The 22,611-nt window shown below is 42.3% G+C and overlaps 1 protein-coding gene and 1 long non-coding RNA gene across 4 annotated transcripts in view; both read left to right on the top strand.

Annotated features, from left to right (window-relative positions):
• Positions 1 to 21,469, top strand: part of LOC310635946 — an 871,275-nt gene extending 849,806 nt beyond the window's left edge. For all 3 annotated transcript variants that reach the window (XR_014491571.1, XR_014491572.1, XR_014491573.1), the window contains exon 3: positions 21,090 to 21,469. This is a non-coding gene — a long non-coding RNA (uncharacterized lncRNA). The remainder of the gene's footprint in view (positions 1 to 21,089) is intronic.
• On the top strand, positions 11,298 to 20,247 carry LOC310633267 (vomeronasal type-2 receptor 26-like; the record flags this gene model as incomplete). The annotated part of the gene is made up of 4 exons (XM_083350967.1): positions 11,298 to 11,579; positions 16,165 to 16,392; positions 18,166 to 18,292; positions 19,329 to 20,247. 4 exons carry the CDS (start codon positions 11,298 to 11,300, stop codon positions 20,237 to 20,239), a joined length of 1,548 nt encoding a protein of 515 aa, XP_083207093.1. The 3' UTR covers positions 20,240 to 20,247.
• Positions 21,470 to 22,611: the final 1,142 nt, after the last annotated feature.

Here is a 22,611-nt window from a genome sequence, read left to right as displayed (position 1 = left end):
GACTAACCAGAAGATCTAAATGTCATATGGTTTCTAATAGGCCATTGATGTAAGCAATAGCTATTAGACGTATATACCGCTTCACAGTGCTTCACAGCCCTCTCTAAGTGGTTTTCGGAGTCAGCATTTATTGTCCCCAACAATCAGTCCTCATTTTACCCACTGCGGAAGAATTGGAAGGCTGAGTCAACCTTGAGCCAGTGAGAGTCGAACTGCTGGCAGATGGCAGAATTAGCCTGCAATGCAGCATTCTAACCACTGCACCACCACAGCTCTTTGTAATTTAGAATACTTTATAGAGATTTCGTAACCAATTTTTAGTAGAGAGATGTCTATTCAGCTGTAAAAAATGCTTGATTAGCACAACAGTGTTCCTACATGGACGTTCTACAAAAGCCTGTACAGGGGCCAATGATATAAGAAAAGACCCTTCCTTCCTTCCTTCCTTCCTTCCTTCCTTCCTTCCTTCCTTCCTTCCTTCCTTCCTTCCTTCCTTCCTTCCTTCCTTCCTTTCTTCTTTCTCTCTTTCTCTCTTTCTTTCTTAAGAGGCACTGTCTTATTTTCAGGGAGTGGCCAAAGGAAATGCCTCTGCAGCTGAGAACGGAGTTCCAGCCTGCATTTCACCATCAGAGGCCTTCCAGAAAGGCCTCTGCAGCTGAGAACTGAGCTACAGATTGAAGCCATAGCTCGGTTCTCTGCTGCAGTGGCCTTTCCAGGAGGCGTCCGACGGCAAAATGCAGGCCGGGGGACTCTGGAGAAGTGGGCCGGTGAGGTGAGGCAGATGTAGATTGATAGGAGGCCTGGCTGCAACAGTAAACGGGTGTGGGACGTGTGGGGAAAGTCCCACCCCCATCCTAGCTTGATTTTTGGGTGTGCGCCTCTCCTCAACACTAGGCCTTATTTTGGGGGTAGGGTTTATATTAGGCCAACCCCAAAAAATCAAGCTGGGTTTTATTTCCGGGGTAGGTCTTACTTTTGGGGAAACACAGGTATAACATCTGCCTCTCTGCTTGGACAGGTTATGGGAAGGTGGACTGCAGATATCATTTTGATAACCTGAGGATATAGTGGGGAAAGCAAAAGCTCCAGGTGAGCCATTTCCAGTGGTCCTGGTGATCTGCAGAAGGTGTGGTATCTCTGGGAAGAGCAAAAGGGCAGCCTTCCTTCCAGGGAGCTCAGAAAAAACTTGAGTTAACTCTTCTGTCTGGGTTCACACAGTTGAAGGTACACCAGTTGCATTGTCATTGGTCCAGCTTGGGACTGAGGACAGACCTAAGCAAGAAGCAGTGATGGTGTTAAACCCACAACTGAAAATCTGGCCACATTTAAGACTCCTGTTATTGCAGTGACTACTCTGGAAACCATGGGCACAGTCTGACCATGATTTTTATGCTAACCGTAGCTTAGCAGAACGTGTGACCCCAGACCGTGTGGTTCATACTGAGCAGCCACCAATTTTCTCCCCAAAGAAACAACGTGGCTTGGAAGATATACCCTGACTACAAAGGAGATGGAGAGGGCAGCTGTGTCCCACTTCGGTGGCATCTGCATGGCCACTGTGAGTTCAAGGAATCCGGTATTTGGTTAGAATAACAGAGTTGGAAGGGGTCTTGTAGGTCATCTAGTCCAACCCCCCGCCCAAGCAGGAGAGCCTACACCATTTCTAACAGATGGCAGTCCGGTCTCTCCTTGAAAGCTTCCAGGGACGAAGCTCCCCCAACTTCTGAAGGCAATCCCTTCCGTTGGTTGATGGTTCTGACTGCCAGAAAGTTTCTCCTTATTTCTAGCTTAAATCTCTCCTTGGATCAGTTTCCATCCATTGTTCCTTGTCTGGCCTTCAGGTGCTTTGGAGAATAGGTTGACCCCCTCTTCTCTGTGACAGCACCTAAGATATTGGAACACTGCTATCATGTCACCCCTGGTCCTTCACTAAGGTTAAAAGGTAAAGGTTCCCCTGCACATGTGTTACCTTCCCACCGTAGTGGTCCCTATTTTTCTACTTGCATTTTTACGTGCTTTCGTACTGCTGGGTTGGCAGAAGCTGGGATGAGTAACAGGCGCTCACTCTGTTACGCGGCACTCGGGATTCGACCCACCAAACTGCCGACCTGATCGACAAGCTCAGCGTCCTAACCCACTAAGCCACCGCGTCACTAAGGTTACACAAGTCCTTTTCCCATTCGGGAGACAGAGCTACTTTCGCCCTTCTTCTGATTAACAACCTCTTAAGTCAGGAAAGATGTTACCAGAGGGGCAGCTTGGCAGCTTTGTAGGCAATAATAGAACATGCGTGAAGGAGGCTGGTCCTTCACCTGCTTCAAGTGACCCACTGGAGCTGAGTTGACCCCATCCGCTCTAGGCCACCAAAGGGGAGAGTGCAGCAGTTGCACGGATCCTCAACTCCCACTGATTACAAGTGGCTTATGGGAAAACATAACAATTAAGTACAATTAAGCATGATTGAAGGTAGGAACCTCTGGAGGTGTGTGTGTCAAAAAAAAGTCAACCATGGCTTGATCAAAGCTCTGCCCCTTTTGACCTGGATTGCTGGCACACATTAAAAAGGGGTGGGGGGAGAAGGCTTAATAATAATAATAATAATAATAATAATAATAATAATAATAATAATAATAATAATAATAAGAATAAGAAGAAGAAGAAGAAGAAGAAGAAGAAGAAGAAGAAGAAGAAGAAGAAGAAGAAGAAGAAGAAGAAGAAGAAGAAGTTGGAAGGGACCTTGGAGGTCATCTAGTCCAACCCCCTGCTCAGGCAGGAAACCCTATACTACTTCAGACAAATGGCTGGCCACTCTCTTCTTTAAAACTTCCAGCTTTGATATTGTCATCATAACGGACATCTTGACTGGCTTGGCTTGACTTGACTGAGGGCAGGACAAGAAGCAACGGATGGAAACTAATCAAGGAGAGAAGCAACCTTGAGCTAAGAAGAAATTTCCTGACAGTTATAACAACTAAGCAGTTGGAACGACTTGCCTCCAAAAGTTGTGGATGCTCCAACCCTGGAAGTTTTTAAGAAGAGACTGGACAACCGTTTGTCTGAAGGGTAGGCAACCTTGGCTCTTTTATGACTCGTGGACTTCAACTCTCAGAATTCCTGAGCCAGCATGGCTGGCTTCAGGAATTCTGGGAATTGAAGTCCACGAGTCATAAAAGAGCCAAGGTTGCCTACCCCTGGTTTCCTTCCTGAGCAGAGGTTTGGACTAGAAGACCTCCAAGGTCCCTTCCAACTCTGTTACTCCATTTTATTCTTGTTTGACACCTCCTCTTCCCCTGGCAGCTGGCTTCTTCAGGCTCAGGCTACGGATGAGATGAAAGTAATATCCTGGCAACATTGCAGACATGGACATGGACTACTAACTTTAAGAGGCCAGTAAAGAAAAAATCCCCAACACTAAACAAACTCCTCACTATGACCATTTTGTTGTGTTGTTCTACAGCAGGGGTCTTCAAACTTGGCCCTTTTATGACTTGTGGACTTCAACTCCCAGAATTCCTCAGCCAGCGTGCCTGGTTGAGGAATTCTGGGAGTTGAAGTCCACAAGTCATAAAAGGGCCAAGTTTGAAGACCCCTGTTCTACAGCAAACCTATCAATTTTGCACATTTTTGGCCTACCTGGCTTTTCTCATTTATTTATGGCCTGAATTTTGGGGAAATTTTGAAGGGAACTTTTTTTTTTTCTTCACTGATGTGAAGCGCACTTGAGGCCTTACCTTACCCCTTTGTGCAGTGTCAACCTTGGCCACTTCAACCCCCAGAATTCCTGGCTTGGGAACTCTGGGAGATGAAGTCCACGCATCTTAAAATTCCTAAGGTTGACAAACATTGCCTCAGCAAGCTCTGCATCTCACAAGGGGGTAGAATCCGGGTCACTGACAGCTATGAGAGCAGGGGGTTGGACTAGAAGACCTCCAAGGTCCCTTCCAACTCTGTTATTCTGATCACAGGGAGACTCTGGGGACTGAACAAAATGTGTGTGCATCTCCCTATGTGTGTTTGAGATACTACGACTTGGGTGTCTCTCTCTCTCTTTTTTTTTTTTTTTGGTACCAATGAGAATTTTCACAAACATGTTTTTCTCTGATGGTGCACCTGCGCATCCAAGCACGCAACATTCAAGTTGGGAAAAGAAGGATGTTTCTTTCCCCTGTAATTATTCCAATCAGACCAGTTTTCATATTCTCGCCGAACCACAAAGGCTGTTGTCTTGCTGTTGTGTTTGCGTAGCCACCTTTCCAGAATGGCCTCGGATCTCCAGCCATTTAAAAATAGCCGAATGGAGCACAAGAGAATATCTTCAAGTCGGCTTGAAACCTTGGCAGAAGCTTCCATCTCTTCCTAGTCCTTGGGAACCTTGGGAGAAGGGTTTAAGGCAGGGATGTCTGTCTGAATGAGTGTGTGAAGTAAGCTTGATCTCTGTGCAACATTTCAGGTTGGATTGAAAACCCATGGCTGCTTTTCAAGACCGTGTGCATGGGGCTAATGTGGCGGTGGTTGTGGGGGGGGGGCTTTTTCCTTGGCATAGTATTCAGCAGAGTTTCACATAGTACTGATTTTTGACGAAGCAACTGGACTTTCTTGTTTTCTCTTTGAAGATGTTTCGCTTCTCATCCAAGAGGCGTCTTCAGCTCTGACTGGAAGGTGGTGGTAGGGGAAATGGAAAGATTTATACTCCTTGCAGACAGCTGGTCATTTGCCTTCTTTTAAAGGTATAGGTAAAGGTTCCCCCGCACATGCGTGCTAGTCATTTCCAACTCATCTCCATTTCAAAGCCGAAGAGCCAGCGCTTGTCCGAGGACATCTCCGTGGTCATGTGGCCGGCATGATTAGATGCCAAAGGCGCACGGAACGCTGTTACCTTCCCACCGTAGGGGTCCCTATTTTTCTACTTGCATTTTTACGTGCTTTCGAACTGCTAGGTTGGCAGAAGCTGGGACAAGTAACAGGCGCTCACTCTGTTACGCGGCACTCGGGATTCAACCCGCCAAACTGCCAACCTTCTGATCGACAAGCTCAGCGTCCTAACCCACTGAGCCACCGCGTCCCTCGCCTTCTTTTAGACGGCCGTTAATGCTACCTGGAGGTTTATCTGTGTCTTCAGAGCCTGCTGAGTAGTGCAAATCGGTGTGGAGCCTTCTTGGAGCTGTCTGAAAGGACTGTGTTGTAGACTGGAGATAGATTATGTCGTATCCCTTCCCCTCTGTCGATAGAGGGCTGACACAGTTTTGACACAGGTGGCCTCTTTGACCCCTTTTTCAAACTGGCAGTCCTCTCTGTCCAAAATTTGGACTTTGCTGTCTTTGAAAGAGTGGCAGTGCAGATGGACTGCTGACTCGTGTTTGTTCCAGCTTCCCACCATCCAGTCAGAGCTGAAGGAGCTTCTTGGATCAGAAGCGGAGCGTCTTCAGAGAGAAAACAAGAAAGTCCAGTTGCCTCCTGAAAAAGTGCCTGTGTGACAACCATGGATGACTGAGAATCTCATAGACATATTAGTACAAGCTTTAGCAAATAGTTTTAACTTCCTGTTCCAGATAACTGGCTATTTAGAGGTTATTACTATGATTCCCACATTGTACATCTTTTTTTTTCTTTTTTTGGAGTTCAAATCTTTGTCTCCAGTACAGTGCAATGTTCTTCAGCCTTGGCAACTAGAAGATGGGTGGGCTTCCACTCCCAGAATTCATTCCCCCGTCAGCTCTGGAATTCAGGGAGTTCACGTCTGTTCAATTTAAAGTTGCCATCCTCTCCAGTAGGATAACCTTTGCCTCCCTACATCTTCAGCTCTTCTTCTTTTCCCCCTGAGCTTTCAGCTTCCACTGCCAAAAAAGGGAAGAAAAAAAAAGAGAGAGAGATAAGAGCAAAATGAAAAATTATCAGGAAAGAATTGAAAATATTTTCCATGTCTGAGCCAAACAGAAACTTGTCATAAATGTTCTGTAGAAATAATCCAGACGGGGGCTTGCTGGAAACAGACATTTGGATCTACTGATTTAGTTCCGTTTTTACTTCATTTTCAAGCCACTTCCAATATTCTTTGCAAGTGGGAGGCAGATTAAGAGTAGGTCGATCATTTTATTAATTCACAATATATCAAGAATTTGTGCATGACAACCCTTTTCTCAATAAGAAATATTCCCAGAACATAGTTATGTACCAAAAGTGCAGACTTAAGCCACTTAAGTTACAGCTACCACAAGATTGAATTGTTATCCAATTTTGTGTTTTCTTTTAATGCTGAATTTTGAAATTGCCTGTGTTCTGTATCACAGCATGCAGATTAAGTCACTAAAGAGAAACCTGCAATAACTCAACATTGGTACCCTTAATTTCCATCTGTTTCAGGGAACCAAGTTAAGATTTTATTTATTATTTATTTGATTTATATACCGCCCTTCTCCCGAAGGACTCAGGGCGATTGCAGTATTAAAGTTATTAGACTGAATGCAAAGGAAGAACTGCTATAAAAAGCATCATAAAGGTATCAACACAATAATAAAATAGCAGAATAACACAGTTGGAAGGGACTTTGGAGGTCTTCTAGTCCAACCCCCTGCTCAAGCAAAAAACCAAAACTATACCATTTCAGACATATGGTTATATTCAGACCATTTCAAACATACACGGATTTATATTAATTAATTGGATTGTTGATTTCTACCCCACCTTTTCACTAGAGTTTAAGGTGGTGTTTATAGCATGGCTTCCTCCCCAGTATTTTCTATTTAATGACAGCTCTGCAGAGCAGGCTGGGCTGAAAAATCGTGACAGGTTCACGGTCACTGAGTGAATTTTTGCTGTGGTAAGAGGGACCAAATAACAGCTTTGTTCGCTATGCCATCCATCTGGCAAACTCACAAGATTCGTTTTTCTCACCCTGTACATCTATACATCCGAACTACACTGTGGGTATGTGCATTTTGTTTTGTCGTATTTGTGTAGTGTATATTGGAGGTGGTGACCCTTTGAGAGCCGTATGCAATGAAATTTCATTTTAATGTATGCCAATTAGTGTACATTTAAAATGGCAATAGCTATTCTATTCTATTCTATTCTATTCTATTCTATTCTATTCTATTCTATTCTATTCTATTCTATATTCTATTCTATTCTATTCTATTCTATTCTATTCTGTTCTATTCTATTCTATTCTATATTCTATTCTATTCTATTCTATTCTATTCTATATTCTATTCTATTCTATTCTATTCTATTCTATTCTATTCTATTCTATTCTATTCTGTTCTGTTCTGTTCTGTTCTGTTCTGTTCTGTTCTGTTCTGTTCTATTCTATTCTATTCTATTCTATTCTATATTCTATTCTATTCTATTCTATTCTATTCTATTCTATTCTATTCTATTCTATTCTATTCTATTCTATTCTATTCTATTCTATTCATGGTAGTGGGAAAATTCCAGTTTAGTTTATTCCCAGCATACGTCCAGTTTATCCTTACATTCAGATCAGAATAAGCATAAACACCACTCAATTCACTGAGAGAAAAAAATACAGCTTTCCTTATTCATTAATGATCAGCAAACAAATATTCAACCGGGAGAATGGGATAAAAGGCAAGCGAAAAACACGGAGGGAGAGAGAAACATGAACAACAAGAAGCAAGAATTTATATTTCAGTATCTACAAGGTAATGCAATATCCCTCAGAATTCACCATGCTGGCTGGGCAATTCTGGAAGTTGAAGTCCACAGGTCTTAAATGTCTATCTATGGAGATTCTCAGTCATCCAGGTCATGGTTGTCCCAAACGTGCCTTTTCAAGAGGCCACTGGACCGTCTTTGTTGTTGCTTGAAGACATTTCGCCTCTCATCCCAGAAGCTTCTTTCAGTTCAGAACTGGAGAAGCTTCTTGGGTGAGAAGCGAAACATCTTCAAGGGAAAACAAAGTCCAGTTGTCTTTGGAAAAAGCACCTTTGCGACACAGGTCTTAAAGATGCCAAGGTTGAGAAACACTGATCTATATAGAATTATTCGTGGGTCTTACGTTACAAGACACAAGACTTTTTAGAGCTGCTGGAAACTACCCCTATGGGGAATTAGCAGTGTAAAGAGAACAGCCTTTGGATATTATAGCTTTCCTTTGAAAGCCCACCCCTGGGAGTTTCAAGGAATTGCTGGAAGTAAATTCACGTTCCTTCCTATTAAGGAGGGTGGGAAGGACTGCATTTATCTTCCTGACTCATAATGACTTGATTGTCCTGCTATGTCCATTGCTAAGAATGTATATGGGTTCTCCACTCCTAATCCAGTCCTTTAACCATTACATTACACCAGATCTCTCCAATGTAATACTAAATAGAATAATAGAGTTGGAAGGGACCTTGGAGGTCTTCTAGTCCAACCCCCTGCTCAGGCAGGAGACCCTATCCCATTTCAGACAGATGGTTGTCCAGTCTCGTCTTAAAAACTTCCAGTGTTGGAGCATTCACAACTTCTGGAGGCAGGTTGTTCCACTGATTAATAGTTCCAACTGTCAAGAAGTTTCTCCTTAATTCTAGGTTGCTTTTCTCCTTAATACGTTTCCACCCATTGCTTCTTGTCCTGCCTTTAGGTGCTTTGGAGAATAGCTTGACTCCCTCTTCTTTGGGGCGGCCCCTGAGATATTGGAAGACTGCTATCATATCAGCCTTCTCTTCATTAAACTAGACATATCCAATTCCAGCCACTGTTCTTTGTATGTTTTAGCCTCCAGTCCCCTAATCATTTTTGTTGCTCTTCTCTGCACTCTTTCTAGAGTCTCAACATCTTTTTTACATCGTGGTGATGTAACGTTAAAGATGTCCTTGAGTTTGGCTTGAGTCCAGGGGTTTGGGGTTTTTTGGCAACACTACAAGAGTGGTGCTCACTTTCTTCTAGAACTTGATGGCTGGTGAATTCTTGGGAGTTGAAGCCCACATATTTTAAAGCGGCCAAGGATGAAACGCATTGTTCTAGAAAGTTGTTTTTGACTACCTAGCCAAATCTACTCCCAGGGAGTTCCTGGTGATTTTCCATCTACATATTCCTACACCTGTAGGACCAGAAAAGACTAGGAGAGTCATCCAGTCCTACCCACTGCTCAGTACAGGATTGTCTCAGCCAGATGTCCATCCAACCTCTCTTGGAAGACTTTGAATGAATGACAAACCACCCTATCACGTGGCAGCCTGTTCCATTGGCTAAGTCAAACGTTTGGCTTCTTCAGGATCAGCCAAGGTCAGCAAAGCATTGCTTCCTTGCTGTGACTGTATACTGCAAAAAAAAAAGCCCCACAACCCAAACATGTCTTTTGCTCTTGAAATATCTTCCTTCTAGTGAAGGATTGGTGGACTCCCATCTGGGGCAGCAAAGACAAGGCAGTGACAACAGTGGGAAAGGAGCTGACTTTTAAGTCATAATGGTTCTTCTCGTCTTTCTCATCTTCTTCCTGTTTTGGCTGCTGCCCACAGCATCCTACGGAGCCCTGAGGGTAAAATGCCCATTGAATCTGGTCCAAGACAAACACAAGGCTGTGAGTTACTACAGACCTGGAAGCTACATCATAAGCGGCATCGTCTCTCCAAAAATTGGTTTCTTTCAGCCATTTGTCTTCTCCAAGTCACCTCAGTTGGAGCTTTATAGGTAACGTTGAGCCTGTGAAATGGCTGCTCCAAGAGAAACAGCTTTTGTGTAACTGGGCTGGAAAACATTTGCTGGGGTGGGTTGGGGAATAGAGCTTTAGTGGAGGGAAATTCTCAGATTTACTTCCTTCATTAAGGAAGGTGTATTTGAGTTGTGTAAGGGACGCGGTGGCTCAGTGGGTTAGGATGCTGAGCTTGTCGATCAGAAGGTCGGCAGTTTGGCGGGTTGAATCCCGAGTGCCATGTAACAGAGTGAGCGCCTGTTACTCGTCCCAGCTTCTGCCAACCTAGCAGTTCGAAAGCACGTAAAAATGCAAGTAGAAAAATAGGGACCACTCCGGTGGGAAGGTAACAGCGTTCCGTGCGCCTTTGGCATCTAGTCATGACCACATGACCACGGAGACGTCCTGGGACAAGCGCTGGCTCTTCGGCGTTGAAACGGAGATGAGCACCGGCCCCTAGAGTCAGAAATGACTAGCACACATGTGCGGGGGAGCCTTTACCTTTACCTTATTTGAGTTGTGGTTTGTTCTCCAAGCTTGTTTTAATATAATTCCTGAACATTTCGTTACCAAACTAGGTAACATCATCAACAGGATTTTCTTGTGTTATTCTCTTTAGCTCTTAAACATCTTGTGTGCCAGAGTGGTCAGTTGGTCTTTGAATTCCGAGCAGCTGATTGGTTCTTTTGTTGATTGGCACTTTGAATGGTCTGGTTTCTTACATATTGATATGTTGGATCGAGATCAATATGTCTGTTAACTGCTCTTTTGATGAAATACCAGGCCTCAATAAATTTACGCCCATATAACTTTGCAATAATAGAGAATCCTTGTAGATTGGGCTTTAGATTTTAGTTGTGGTTTGTTCTCCACGCTTGCTTTAATATAATTCTTGAACATTTTGTTACCAAACCAAGTCAGTTGGTCTTTGAATTCCGAGCAGCTGATTGGTTCTTTTGTTGAAGAAAAAGAAAATCATAAGAAACCAGACCATCCAATGTAGTTATTGATGAAGCCTTGTTAGTCCACATCTCAGTTGGCTAGAATTTTCCAATGATGAGCAGTTATTATTTTAGCTGCTAAAAATTAGTCTTTTCTTCCAAAAATCGAAGAATCCCTGTGACCATTTCTTTTATTAAGGAAACCTGATCTTGTGTCAGATGTTTTCCTGAGGAAACCTGAAAGCAAAAAAATCCTCTTGTTTGAAGGAATGAAATCATCTAATTGATTGATGAACTATCAAACGTCTTGACCAGTGGTGGGATTCAAATATGTGAACAATCAATTCTCTGTGTGGATGCCGCTTCAGAAAGTCCATTCTGGGCCTGGGCAACAAAAAATTAGCTACTGGTTCTGTCGAACTGGTGCAAACTGGCTAAATCCCACCACTGGTCTTGACTTTGAACAACCACCTAAATAGCTTTTCTCCAAAGACTCTATCTTCTAAGGTTGAGAAACATTGCTCTGGTCTAAAGGGGAACAATTGCCCCTTTATGACTTGTGGACTTCAACTCCCAGAATTCCTGAGCCAGAAAGTCCACAAGCCATCATTCCCCACCCCGATCTAGGGCATGGAACAAGCTCTAAATTTTACTAGGACTGGGATGACAATCTGAACATCTACCTGTCTTAATATACCTATATTTTTGGCAGTGAGTCACAAATGAGATTTTGGCATGTGCTGTCCTTCTGGTTTGCCATTCAAGAAATCAGTCAGAACTCTGGGTTTCCATCAAACATTACCCTGGGCTATAATCTCTACGAGAACTACTCTGAAAAAAGAATCACTTCTGAGGCTGTGATAGATCTGCTCGCTGGTGGAAAAAGCAGTGTTCCTAACTACAGCTGCGGAAGACCAAATCTTCTGCTTGCCGTTTTGGAACGGGCCGACTCTGAAATTTCTAACCAGATTGCCACCCTTCTGGGCATCTACAAAATCCCACAGGTAGAAACTGGAAGATTATACAAAACACACTGCATGCAAGAGGACAAGAACCAATTTGAAAGGATTTGACTTTGTGATTTCTCCAGGCTAGGAAAAAAAAAAGATTGTATGCTCACAATAAGTTTAGAACTGTTTTTCAAAGAAATAAAAACAGTGCTTCCTCTTTTAACGTAATAATTATATATACTGCACTGAAAGAAAAATCAGATCCAGTTCCAAGCTGGGAGTAAATAAAATGGAGGCTAAAACGCTGGAAATAAAATGGAGGCAAGCTGCTTAGGAAAGAAGGATTAATGATGAGCAGAACCAACAATAGCATGTATTTCTGGGACAGCTGACAGCTTGATTTGATGAGTATGATTTTTATACAGTGTTGCAGCATTTTGTAATTGGAGGCTTGCTTTGTGTGCTTTTGTTATTAGATTTGTTCAGCCTGTTTTGAAAAGGCTAGCAATGGGTCTAAAATGCTGGCTTCCTTGAGTTTTAATCCTGTCAAATAGATGCAATTAATTTTATCCCCTTATTGTTAGTCTGACTATTGTCTTTAGCAAGCTCTCTTTGTAAATCTACTTTTTGCAGTAGCCTGCAGATTACTGATTGTAAAATTGTTTCTTTCAGCTGAAACACGGTTGGTTTTCCATGCGGCTATTATCTGACAGCTTGGGGGGGAAACAGGAGTTGCTTTTTTACTCTGAGCAAATTCTGTGTGCTTTTTTCTGGTTTTGATCTTTGTCCTTATATTTTTGGGGATACAGAAAAGAGTCGGGGGGTGCGTTCTTACTACAACTATATATATATATACATATACATGTTAAATGTTTGTTAAGTATTTAGATTACCTTGCTAGGCCCAAACATGGGACAAATCTTTATTTTCTGTTTCAGCCTAACCCAAGGCCATCCACAGGCAGTGGTCACAGTAGTGACAGCTCATATTTGTGTAAAAAAAATCCAAAATCCAAATTTTTTTTTACATACATATACATATACATATTCACTTTCATTTTTTGCTGCTCCAAAACAACCAATATTTTTTTTCTGTTTAATTATGTCTGATTCTCAGACACTACCTGGACAAGTTCCTTCAGTTTTCTTGGCGGGGTTTTCAGAAGTGGTTTGCCATTGCCTCCTTCCTAGGTCTAAGAGAAAGTGACTGGCCCAAGGTCACCTAGCTGGCTTTGTGCCCCAGGTAAAACTATAACTCACAGTCTCCTGGCATCTATCCTGATACCTTAGCCACTACACCAAACTGGCTGTCTTTTTCCCAAAACAATATGATTTCCAAGTGGTTATCCATCCCTAATTGGTGGTTAGAAAGAGAGTTTGGCGTAGTGGTTTAAGGCATCAGACAAATTAACAGAAATCCACTTAGGTGACTTTGAATCAGTCTCGGTCACTCGATTCTAGGAAGAAGAAACAATTTCCAAAAAGCTCATGAAACAAACCTGAAGGGATATGGCTAGGAGGCAATGCTGACTCTCCCCTTTCCCCACATCCAGGCCAAAAAGATAGTAATTCTCATTGCATTTCTTTGCCATTGTTTATTTTATTGTTCTATTATTTTACTTCCATTTACACACTTTGTTTTGCTCCTTTTTTTATTATCGTAAGCTGCCTAGAGTAGCCCGACAACAAGATGTGGAAGGGTGAGGGTGGGGGAAATAAATATAACAAATTAAATAGCTGAATAAATGAGCAGTGTGGTGGCCTAGTGGCAAAGATGCTCGTCTCCCAGTCAGAAGGTTATGAGTTCAATCCTAAGCAGCGACGGATGTTTCTCAGTCAGGGCACAAAGAGAAAATATCTGCTGTAAATTCTGCACAGGCATCAGGAAGGGCATCTGGCCAATAAATGCTCAGCTCCATCCAGTTGCCCCTACGCTACCCCGAATTAAGGAATTACAGAGTCAAAAAAAAAGAGAATAAGGAGAATAAACAAACAAACAAATAAATAAATTGCTAACTCTATACTAGAAGTTACAATTTGGAATAAAAACTAATGGAGAGCAACATTAAATGCTATTTTAAAAAAAACATAAAATTTGGACCTTTGACCCAATTGTAATTTATTTTGTTCTTTTTGGTATTTCTAAAGGTTAGTTATGGACTGGCTTCTTTTCTTAGTGACAAAACTCAGTTCCCCTTTTTTTACTGCATGGTCCCCAAAGAAGAAACTCAGTATCAAGGGATAGTCCAACTACTCCTGCATTTTGAATGGACCTGGATTGGCCTATTTGCTCCAGATAGTGCCAATGGAGACAGGTTCTCTAGAACATTGACCTCCTTGCTGAACCAGAATGATGTTTGCGTTGCCTTCTCGAAACAATACTCCCGAATGATTTCCTACATAAGGACATTCCAAAGTGTACCAACCACCCTGTGGAAGCAAGTCAACGTATTTTTATGCTATGCAGACACAGGCTTTGCTTTTGGTCCAATTTTCAGCTTTCATCAAATCTTCAACAGCAACTTCAATTCGACAGTGGGGAAAGTCTGGATCACGACAGTTGTGTGGGACGTCAAGCTGATATTGGCTTATTCATCTTTTTTATTCCAGTATGTCCAAGGTTCTTTGTCTTTAGACAAGTCAAGTGGAAGGACAATATTTGACTCTTATGAACCCCATTCCTTGTTCCTGGAAATGTTTTGGAAAGAAGCCTTCTCCTGTTCCTATTCAAAGCTGGGTCTGTCAGTGAAAGGTTGGAGAAGATGCAGAGAGAACCGGAATATCGACACCTTACCTCCCCAGGAGCTTGAGAGGGTCCTGTCCCAAGACAGATACACCATTTACAACACTATCAAAATTGTGGTACAGGGTTTACAGGTTGCCCTTATGTCCAGATCCAGGAGGAACCCAGGGTCAGGCGAAAACAGGTTGGAGCCTTTCAGATGGCAACCGTGGCAGGTATTCTCCTCAACCTCTCTCCCTACAAAGATTGTCAGTTTACAAAGGGTTCTTCTGACGTGTTTATCATTACTAGAATTTATAGGTAGTCCTCGACTTATAATCATAAAGGAGCCTGCCAATTACTGCAGTCTTAAAGTGACCCAGTTGTTCGCTATGAGACCCTTTTGCCAAAAACCAGAAGAAAATGTTGGTTTTTCAGCACAAACATCATTAATTGCAGGCAGCAGGCAGTCAGCAGAAGTAGCCTGCAGTACTGCATTCTAACCACTGTGCCACCATCTTTTTTACATTGTGGTGACCAAAACTGGATGTGGTTTTCTAAGTGTGGCCTTACCAAGGCATTGTAAAGTGGTATTAATACTCCATGTGATCTTGATTCTATCCCTCGGTTAATGCAGCCTAGCACTGTGTTGGTTTTTTTTGGCAGCTGCCTCACACTGCTGGCTCCTATTTAAGTGATTGTCCACTAGGACTCCAAGATTCCTCTCACAGTTACTACTATTGAGCCATGTACCTGCTATACTATACCTGCGCATTTGGTTTTTCTTGCCTAAATGTAGAACCTTACTTTTTTCACCATTGAAAAAAGTAAGGTTCTACATTTTCATCATTTTGTAAGATAGGACCCAGTGTTCAAGTCTGTCCAGATCATCCTGTATCTTAAGCCTGTCTTCTGGAGTGTTGGCTACTCCTGTCAGCTTGTTGTCGTCTGCAAATTTGATGAGTTCCCCATCTATCCCCTCATCCAAATCATTGATGAAGATGTTGAAGAGCACTGGGCCTAGAGCAGAGCCCTGGGGCACCCCACTACACACTTCCCTCCATGTAGATGCAGTTCCATTGAGGACCACACACTGAGTATGGCCAGTCAGCAGCTACAAATCCATCTGGTGGTGATGCTGTCTAACCCATATTTTTCTATCTTATCAAGGAGTAGTCATCTACTTTATCAAATGTCTTACTGAAGTCCAAGTAAATTATATCCACAGCATTCCTCTGGTCCACTAATTTTGTCACATGGTCAAAGAATGCAATAAGATTTGTCTGGTGTGATCTGTTTTTGGCAAACCCATGTTAGCTTTTAGTAATAACTTTGTTTGCCTCTAGGTGTTCGCTGATTCATTGTTTGATTATCTTCCAGAATCTTCCCAGGTATTGAGGTCAGGCTAATAGGTCTGTAATTTCCTGGATCCATTTTTTCCCCTCTTAAATATAAACCTCTTAAATAAATTAGAAGGACTTACAACGTCACTTCCCATTTGGCTGTTAAGTGAGTCACCTCAGGTCATGAAGCGAGACATCCCATGACTTTTACTTGCAATTTTACTGCCAGCTTCTGTAGTGACTCTACTTGCCAGAAGCCGACTGTGAAGCTCGCAAATGGTGACAATGTGACAGTGAGACCTTCCAGTGGTTGTAAAGGCTCGCCAGTTGTGAAGCACTCAAATCTCAATCATGGAATTGTCTTAAGTGCAAGGACCAGTTGTAAAGTTTCAGTTTTAGCACTGTTGTAACTTCTAACGGTTGCTAAACCGGGCAACCATCAAGCCAGGTTTTCCTGTAATGCAGCAAGCAAGTGTTGCATGAACCAGCCTTCTGGAGATCTGGGATCTCCAAAAATCCCAGTTCTCCTTGTTTTGGGATAAGATACACTTCTCTTGTTTTCTCCGTCTTTCCAGCTCCACTCTTTCCTAAGAGGGATCCAATTTTCAAATGACTCCTCAAGTGGGCTCTATGTGGACAAGGATGGCGAATTGACAGCCAATTTTGACATCATGAACTGGGTGCAGTTTCCCAATCAGACTCACGGCAGAGTGAAAATTGGGAGCATAGAAAAGGCAACGGATGCCGGACTCAAGTTCACTGTCCATCCTGAGGCTATTTTATGGCCCGTGCAATTTAATAAGGTAGAGATTCCTCCTTTTGGATTCTATCAGCCATCAGAAGACTCTTCCTTCTCTGACTCTGTACTCTGCTATGACAGAACAGGAAAGACCATTCATCCCAAAAAAATCTGATAACTACCCAACTGTCCCAAAGGTGCTTTTTCAGGAGGCGACTGGACTTTCTTGTTTTTCTTTGAAGTCATTGCGCGTCTCATCCAAGAAGTTTCTTCAGCTCTGCCTGGATGGTGGGGAATGGAAGGACCACCATCCAGTCAAAGCTGAAGAAGCTTCTTGGATGAGACGCGCAATGAGTGCCGGCAGGTGATCCCCAGAGGAAAGGCGTTCTCTGTGGGTGCGCCTGCCCTATGGGAACGATCTGTCTGTGGAACTCTGGACCGTCCCCCCCAACCTTCGTTTGTTTCGCCGGCACCTAAAAACCTGGTTATTTAATTTATCTGGCCTGGACTGAGGGGTTTTAACTTTTTAAATTTTTTTAACTTTGGGGGCTATTAATTGTTATTTAATTTTATTTTAATTGTATTTTAACTTTTATATTGTCTTTTAACTTTGCCCTGTAAACCGCCCTGAGTCCTTCGGGAATAGGGCGGTATATAAAACTAATTAAATAAATTAAATAAATAAATAAATGTCTTCAAAGAAAAACAAGAAAGTCCAGTCGCCTCCTGAAAAAGCACCTTTGGGACAACCATGATCTGGACGATTGAGAATCTCCATAGACATTTAACTACACAATTGTACAGCAAAAGCAACAATCTCCAAAATGAGCATTAGTGCATTTTTCCCCCCTATAAGCTGCAGATGGAGTCCAGGAGAGTGTGCACTGCCCATTTGTCCTTAGAGTTGGGTAGCTGTTTTTTAAAGGGATTAATAGATTATAATAATAACAATAGAATATCTATCTATCTATCTATCTATCTATCTATCTATCTATCTATCTATCTATCATCTATCTATATCTATATCTATCTCTCTATCTCTCTATCTCTATCTCTATCTCTATCTATCTATCTCTATCTATATCTCTATATTTATATCTCTATCTCTCTATATATAAAGTTATAAAGTGTTTGTTAAGTATTTAGAATACCTTGCTTGGCCCCAAACACGGGGCAAATCCTATTTTCTGTTTCAGCCTAACTCAAGGCCATCAACAGGCTGTAGTCACACAGTGACAGCTCATATTTATTTATTTATTTATTTATTTAATTTAATTTGTGTAATTTTTTTGGATTGTTAACAAAGAATTAAAGGGAGACTGATATAGCTATTTCAAACTTATTTGTTCTCATCAGTCAGCCACACCCTTCTGAGATTCGAACCTAGATCTCTCTCTCTCTCTCTCTCTCTCTCTCTCTCTCTTTCTATTTCTATCTCTGTCTGTCTGTCTGTCTGTCTGTCTATCTATCTATCTATCTATCTATCTATCTATCTATCATCTATCTATCTATCTCTATCTCTATCTATCTCTGTATCTGTCCAGATGGTCCCCATCAAAATGCTTGTCAGGCCTGACCCAGCTTAGCTTTGGAAATTATCCAAGGTTGTCATTGTTGCACCACCTATCTAAGCCACTTGTGAGATACCAACCCCAAGCCTTCCCAAACCTGTTATTGGCATGCTGGCTGGAAAGACTAGGAGTCACAGTCCTGCATCTGAAAAACCCCTGTTTGGGGAAGGCTAACAGAAGCTAAGAGCTGCCAGCTAGAATTCCATTCCATAGGCCAAGATTCCATATAATGTTTTCTTCTCGATGTAACTTGTCTCTATTATTAGATCACACCTTATTCCAGGTGCACAGAAAGCTGTAGGAGTGGCTATGCCAAGGCAGCCCGTAAGGGGCAGCCTATCTGCTGTTATGATTGTGCCCCCTGCCCAGGAGGAACCATTTCCACTGAGAACGGTAGGTAACTCTGATAACTCCCCCTGCCTTCCTTTCAGTGAAAGGACAAGAATGTCCCTAGGCATGCTCTAAATAAGTCTGTTACTCAACCTTGGCAATCTTTACAATGTGTGGACTTCAATTCCCAGAATTCTTCAGCATGCTGATTGGAGAATTCTGGGAGTTGGTCCACACATCTTCAAGCTGCCACGGTTGAGAAGCATTGGTATAGAAACTTTGCATTTTTTCATTCAAAGGTTGAGTTTTTCCAGAACAGTATCAGATTTTTGGACTTAATAGTTTTATGTCCTTATTGGAGGTGAGAAGCATGACATTTTAAAAAGTTTAATTCCGCCCAGATGGTACTGATCCTCTATCATGCTGCATTCTAGCTGCTACTTGTAATGTTTTGCCCCCTAAATACAACTAAATCTTTCTTAGCATCAATTGATAGGTTAAATATGAAGATAAATAAAAAGGAAAGATTCCTCATCAAGATTGGTGATTTTAGTTTGTATTCCTATGGTATTCTGAATACAGTGGTACCTCGGTATTTGACTGCTTCAAAACCTGTCAAATTTGGTACTAGATGCATTTTGATGCAAAAATGTTGTCCTGGTACTCATTGTTTGTTTGGTACTGAACACACTGTGATAGGAAAAGAGGGACAGACATGGAGAACAGACAGGAAGTTGGCCATGCTGGGAAGATCACTGACATAAAGGGAAATACAGATAGTTCTTCCCAGCTGAAACAAAGAGTCACACTGTAAATTACGTAGGTTATTTGGCACTCATTGTTATCAATAACGATAAGTACCAAGGTACCACTGTAGATTCCTAAAATAGTTTGCATCTGCCCTTTTCCAGAAGTTTCCATTCTGGCCTGGTGATCTTTTATCAAAGGAACAATCAGAACCAACCAACCTCGATTAGCGTTTCTGAACTCAACCGTACTTACCTAGATGCTGCCATCCTCTGTGACAATTAAAGCAAATTTAATTGCAGATCTTCTTGGCGTAGCATGTAGCACTGAAAATGATCTTCTTTCTCTTTAGATGCTGATCTTTGCACCCAGTGCGGGGACTATCACCATCCAAACAAGGCTCAAGATCACTGTGTACCCAAGATCATATCTTTTCTCTCTTATGATGAAAATTTAGGGATCATCCTTGCTTCCTTTGCAATGCTCTTGTCCTTAGCCACAGGGTTTGTGTTGGGAATTTTCATCAAATTCCTGGAGACACCTATTGTCAAAGCCAACAACCGGTACCTCTCTTATGTCCTTCTTGTCTCCCTCCTACTTTCTTTCTTGTCCTCCTTCCTCTTCATCGGCAAGCCAAGCAAAACTACCTGCCTTCTCCGACAAACAGCCTTCAGCATCATCTTCTCAGTTGCGGTCTCTTCTGTCTTGGCCAAAACAATCATGGTAGTGCTGGCTTTCCTAGCCACAAAGCCTGGGAACATGGTAAAAAGATGGCTGGGAAAGATTTTGAGCAACACCATTGTCCTTTCTTGCTCCATTGTCCAAGTTATTCTTTGTACAATCTGGCTGGGCTCTTCACCCCCCTTTCCTGACTCTGATATGAATTCCCAACCTGGAGAGATCATCCTGCAATGTAATGAAGGCTCTATTTTCATGTTTTATGGTGCTCTCGGATACATGGGCTTCCTGGCTGCCATCTCCTTTGTGATGGCTTTCTTAGCTAGGAAGCTGCCTGGGACCTTCAATGAAGCCAAGCTGATTACCTTTAGCATGCTGGTCTTCTTCAGTGTTTGGGTGTCCTTTATGCCCACCTACCTAAGCACCAAAGGGAAATACATGGTGGCCGTGCAAATCTTCTCCATCTTGGTCTCCAGTGCTGGGTTGCTGGGTTGTATCTTTCTTCCTAAATGCTACATTATTGTACTGAGGCCTAGTTTAAATACAAAAGAACAACTCATGATAAAAACAAGCCATGCAGTGTAATCCTTAGTAGCAGGTATATGTCAAAATCTGGTCTAGCAATGCAATTTAAGTGGAAAGCATTTTAAGAGAAGTAGCCTAGAAGCCCACAGAGAGGGCCTCCTCAGGGTGCCGCCAGTCAGGGAATGTCGACTGGTGGCCCCCAGGGGGAGGGCCTTCTCTGTGGGGGCTCCGGCTTTATGGAATCAATTGCCGGTGGAGCTCCGGATGGCACCAGACCTTCGAACTTTCCGTCGGGGCCTGAAGACCCATCTGTTTGAATTAGCTGGTCTGGCCTGATGGGGGATTATGGGCTTTTAATTGTTTTTAATCTGTACTTCTGTTTTTAATTGGGCATGGATTTAATTCTTTTTTAATTTTTGTATAGTGTTTCTTATGTATGCCCTGTGAACCGCCCTGAGTCCCACCAAGGAGAAGGGCGGTATATAAATCAAATAAACTATAACTATAACTATAACTATAAAGAGAAATTTCCTGACAGTTAGAACAATTAATTAGTGGAATGACTTGTCTCCAAAAGTTGTGGTGCTCCAACACTGGAGGTTTTTAATAGCAATATATCACTTCACAGTGCTTTGCACCCCTCTCTAAGCTGTTTACAGAGTCAGCATATTGCCCCCAACAATCTGTATCCTCATTTTACCAACCTTGGAAGGCGGGAAGCCTGAGTCAACCTTGAGCTGGGAAGTATCAAAGGAACCAAACTCCTGGCAATGTGAGCAGAGTTAGCCTGTGGTACTGCATTCCAATCACTGCACAACCATGACTCTTTAAGAAGAGATTGGACAACCATTTGTCTGCAATGGTATAGGGTTTCCTGCCTGAGCAGGGGGTGGACTAGAAGACCTCCAAGGTCCCTTCCAACTCTGTTATTCCAACCAGTACCAGCTGGTTCCTATTCAGTTCCTAATAATGCAAGGAGGCTTCCTTGGGTAGCAAAGAGACACTGTAAGGAAGTATTGATTTTGATCCATAGAGCTCTATAATTATTTAGGATCATAAGTCTTAAGCCACTAAGCTTTTTAATACAGGATAATTGCTAATTGATAAGGTACTTATAATCTGTCTCACATGTAATTTACATCTGCATAACTAACCTGTCTTTCCCTCTCTATCCCCCTTTCCTCCCCAGTTGCTCCAATTTAAATCTTCTACTAGTCTATCTACTCTATGCATCTAATGAAGTGATCTGCAGTTCACAAAAGCTTGTGCCTTTTAATAAAATATGCTATTTGGAAAAGGTCTACCAGATTCCTGATTTTTAGCATCCAAATGAAACTCCAAAACTGAGTTCCTAGGCCTATCTTCAAGATCAATTTATAGGAGAGGCAGTGGTTTCCATATTGAGCCTCCAAGCTATAGAATTGCTTGCCCATCAACATTTGGATGGGTCAGTCCTACAAAGTAGGTTTCTCCAAATCTTCTAGAGAAAATTGTGGAGAGGGGTATAGAAGCAAAAAGAATGAATCAGAAACTATCCCCTTCATTAGTAGAAAAAGTAAAAGCAAATACTACCTCTATGCATGATTCAACTAAAGTTTTCTTGTACATGATAATAGATTCAGGTTTTTTTGTATTTCATATATATATAAACGACGAACCCAATCAAGTAAACACCTCTGAGCCTTTCCAAACTCTTAATGTAAAACTTTATTGAGTACATCATTTTGACATGCATGAAAGCAAAACCAGCTCTGGCAAAACCCCACCCAATCCCATATAGCAAAAGTATAGAGTTCCCCCTCCCCCTTCTCGATCAGGTCACGTTGCCCAATTAGATAGAAATATGTTGTTATGAGAAAGTGTCTCTGAGTCTGGTCAGACACCTGGTCAACTGTCCTTGGTTCTCATGGTCTGCTTTCTTGATCTTTTGAAGACTGCATACCAATCCCTTTCCCTCCCCCCCAAGTTCATTGGCAAGCTGAGAAGCAATTTTTTGTTTTAATTTTAATCCCATTTATATCCCGCCCTTCTCCGAAGACTCAGGGCAGCTGACAATTTAAGCACAAATCAAATGTGCTTAGCAATATTTTATTTTATTTTATTTTATTTTAATTCCATTTATATCCCGCCCTTCTCCGAAGACTCAGGGCGGCTTACAAGCTTAGCAGTAGCCTTCATTCTATGTATATGCCTGCTTATTAGGGCTTTCACACACCCCCAAGCGGCATTATTACAAAGTCAGCTTAATTGCCCCCAACAATCTGGGTCCTCATTTCACCTACCTCGGAAGGATGGAAGGCTGAGTCAACCTTGAGCCTGGTGGGACGCGAACCTGCACTAATTGCAGGCATTAGCCCACTGCTCCACCAATAGCCTTCATTCTATGTATATGCCTGCTTATTAGGGCTTTCGCCCCCCCCCCCAAGTGGCAT

This window comes from Vipera ursinii (genome assembly GCF_947247035.1).
Source record: "Vipera ursinii genome assembly, chromosome: 2".
NCBI lineage: Eukaryota > Metazoa > Chordata > Lepidosauria > Squamata > Viperidae > Vipera > Vipera ursinii.
The sequence above is the reverse complement of the archived record's forward strand: the minus strand, read 5'-3'. Positions and strand labels throughout refer to the sequence as shown.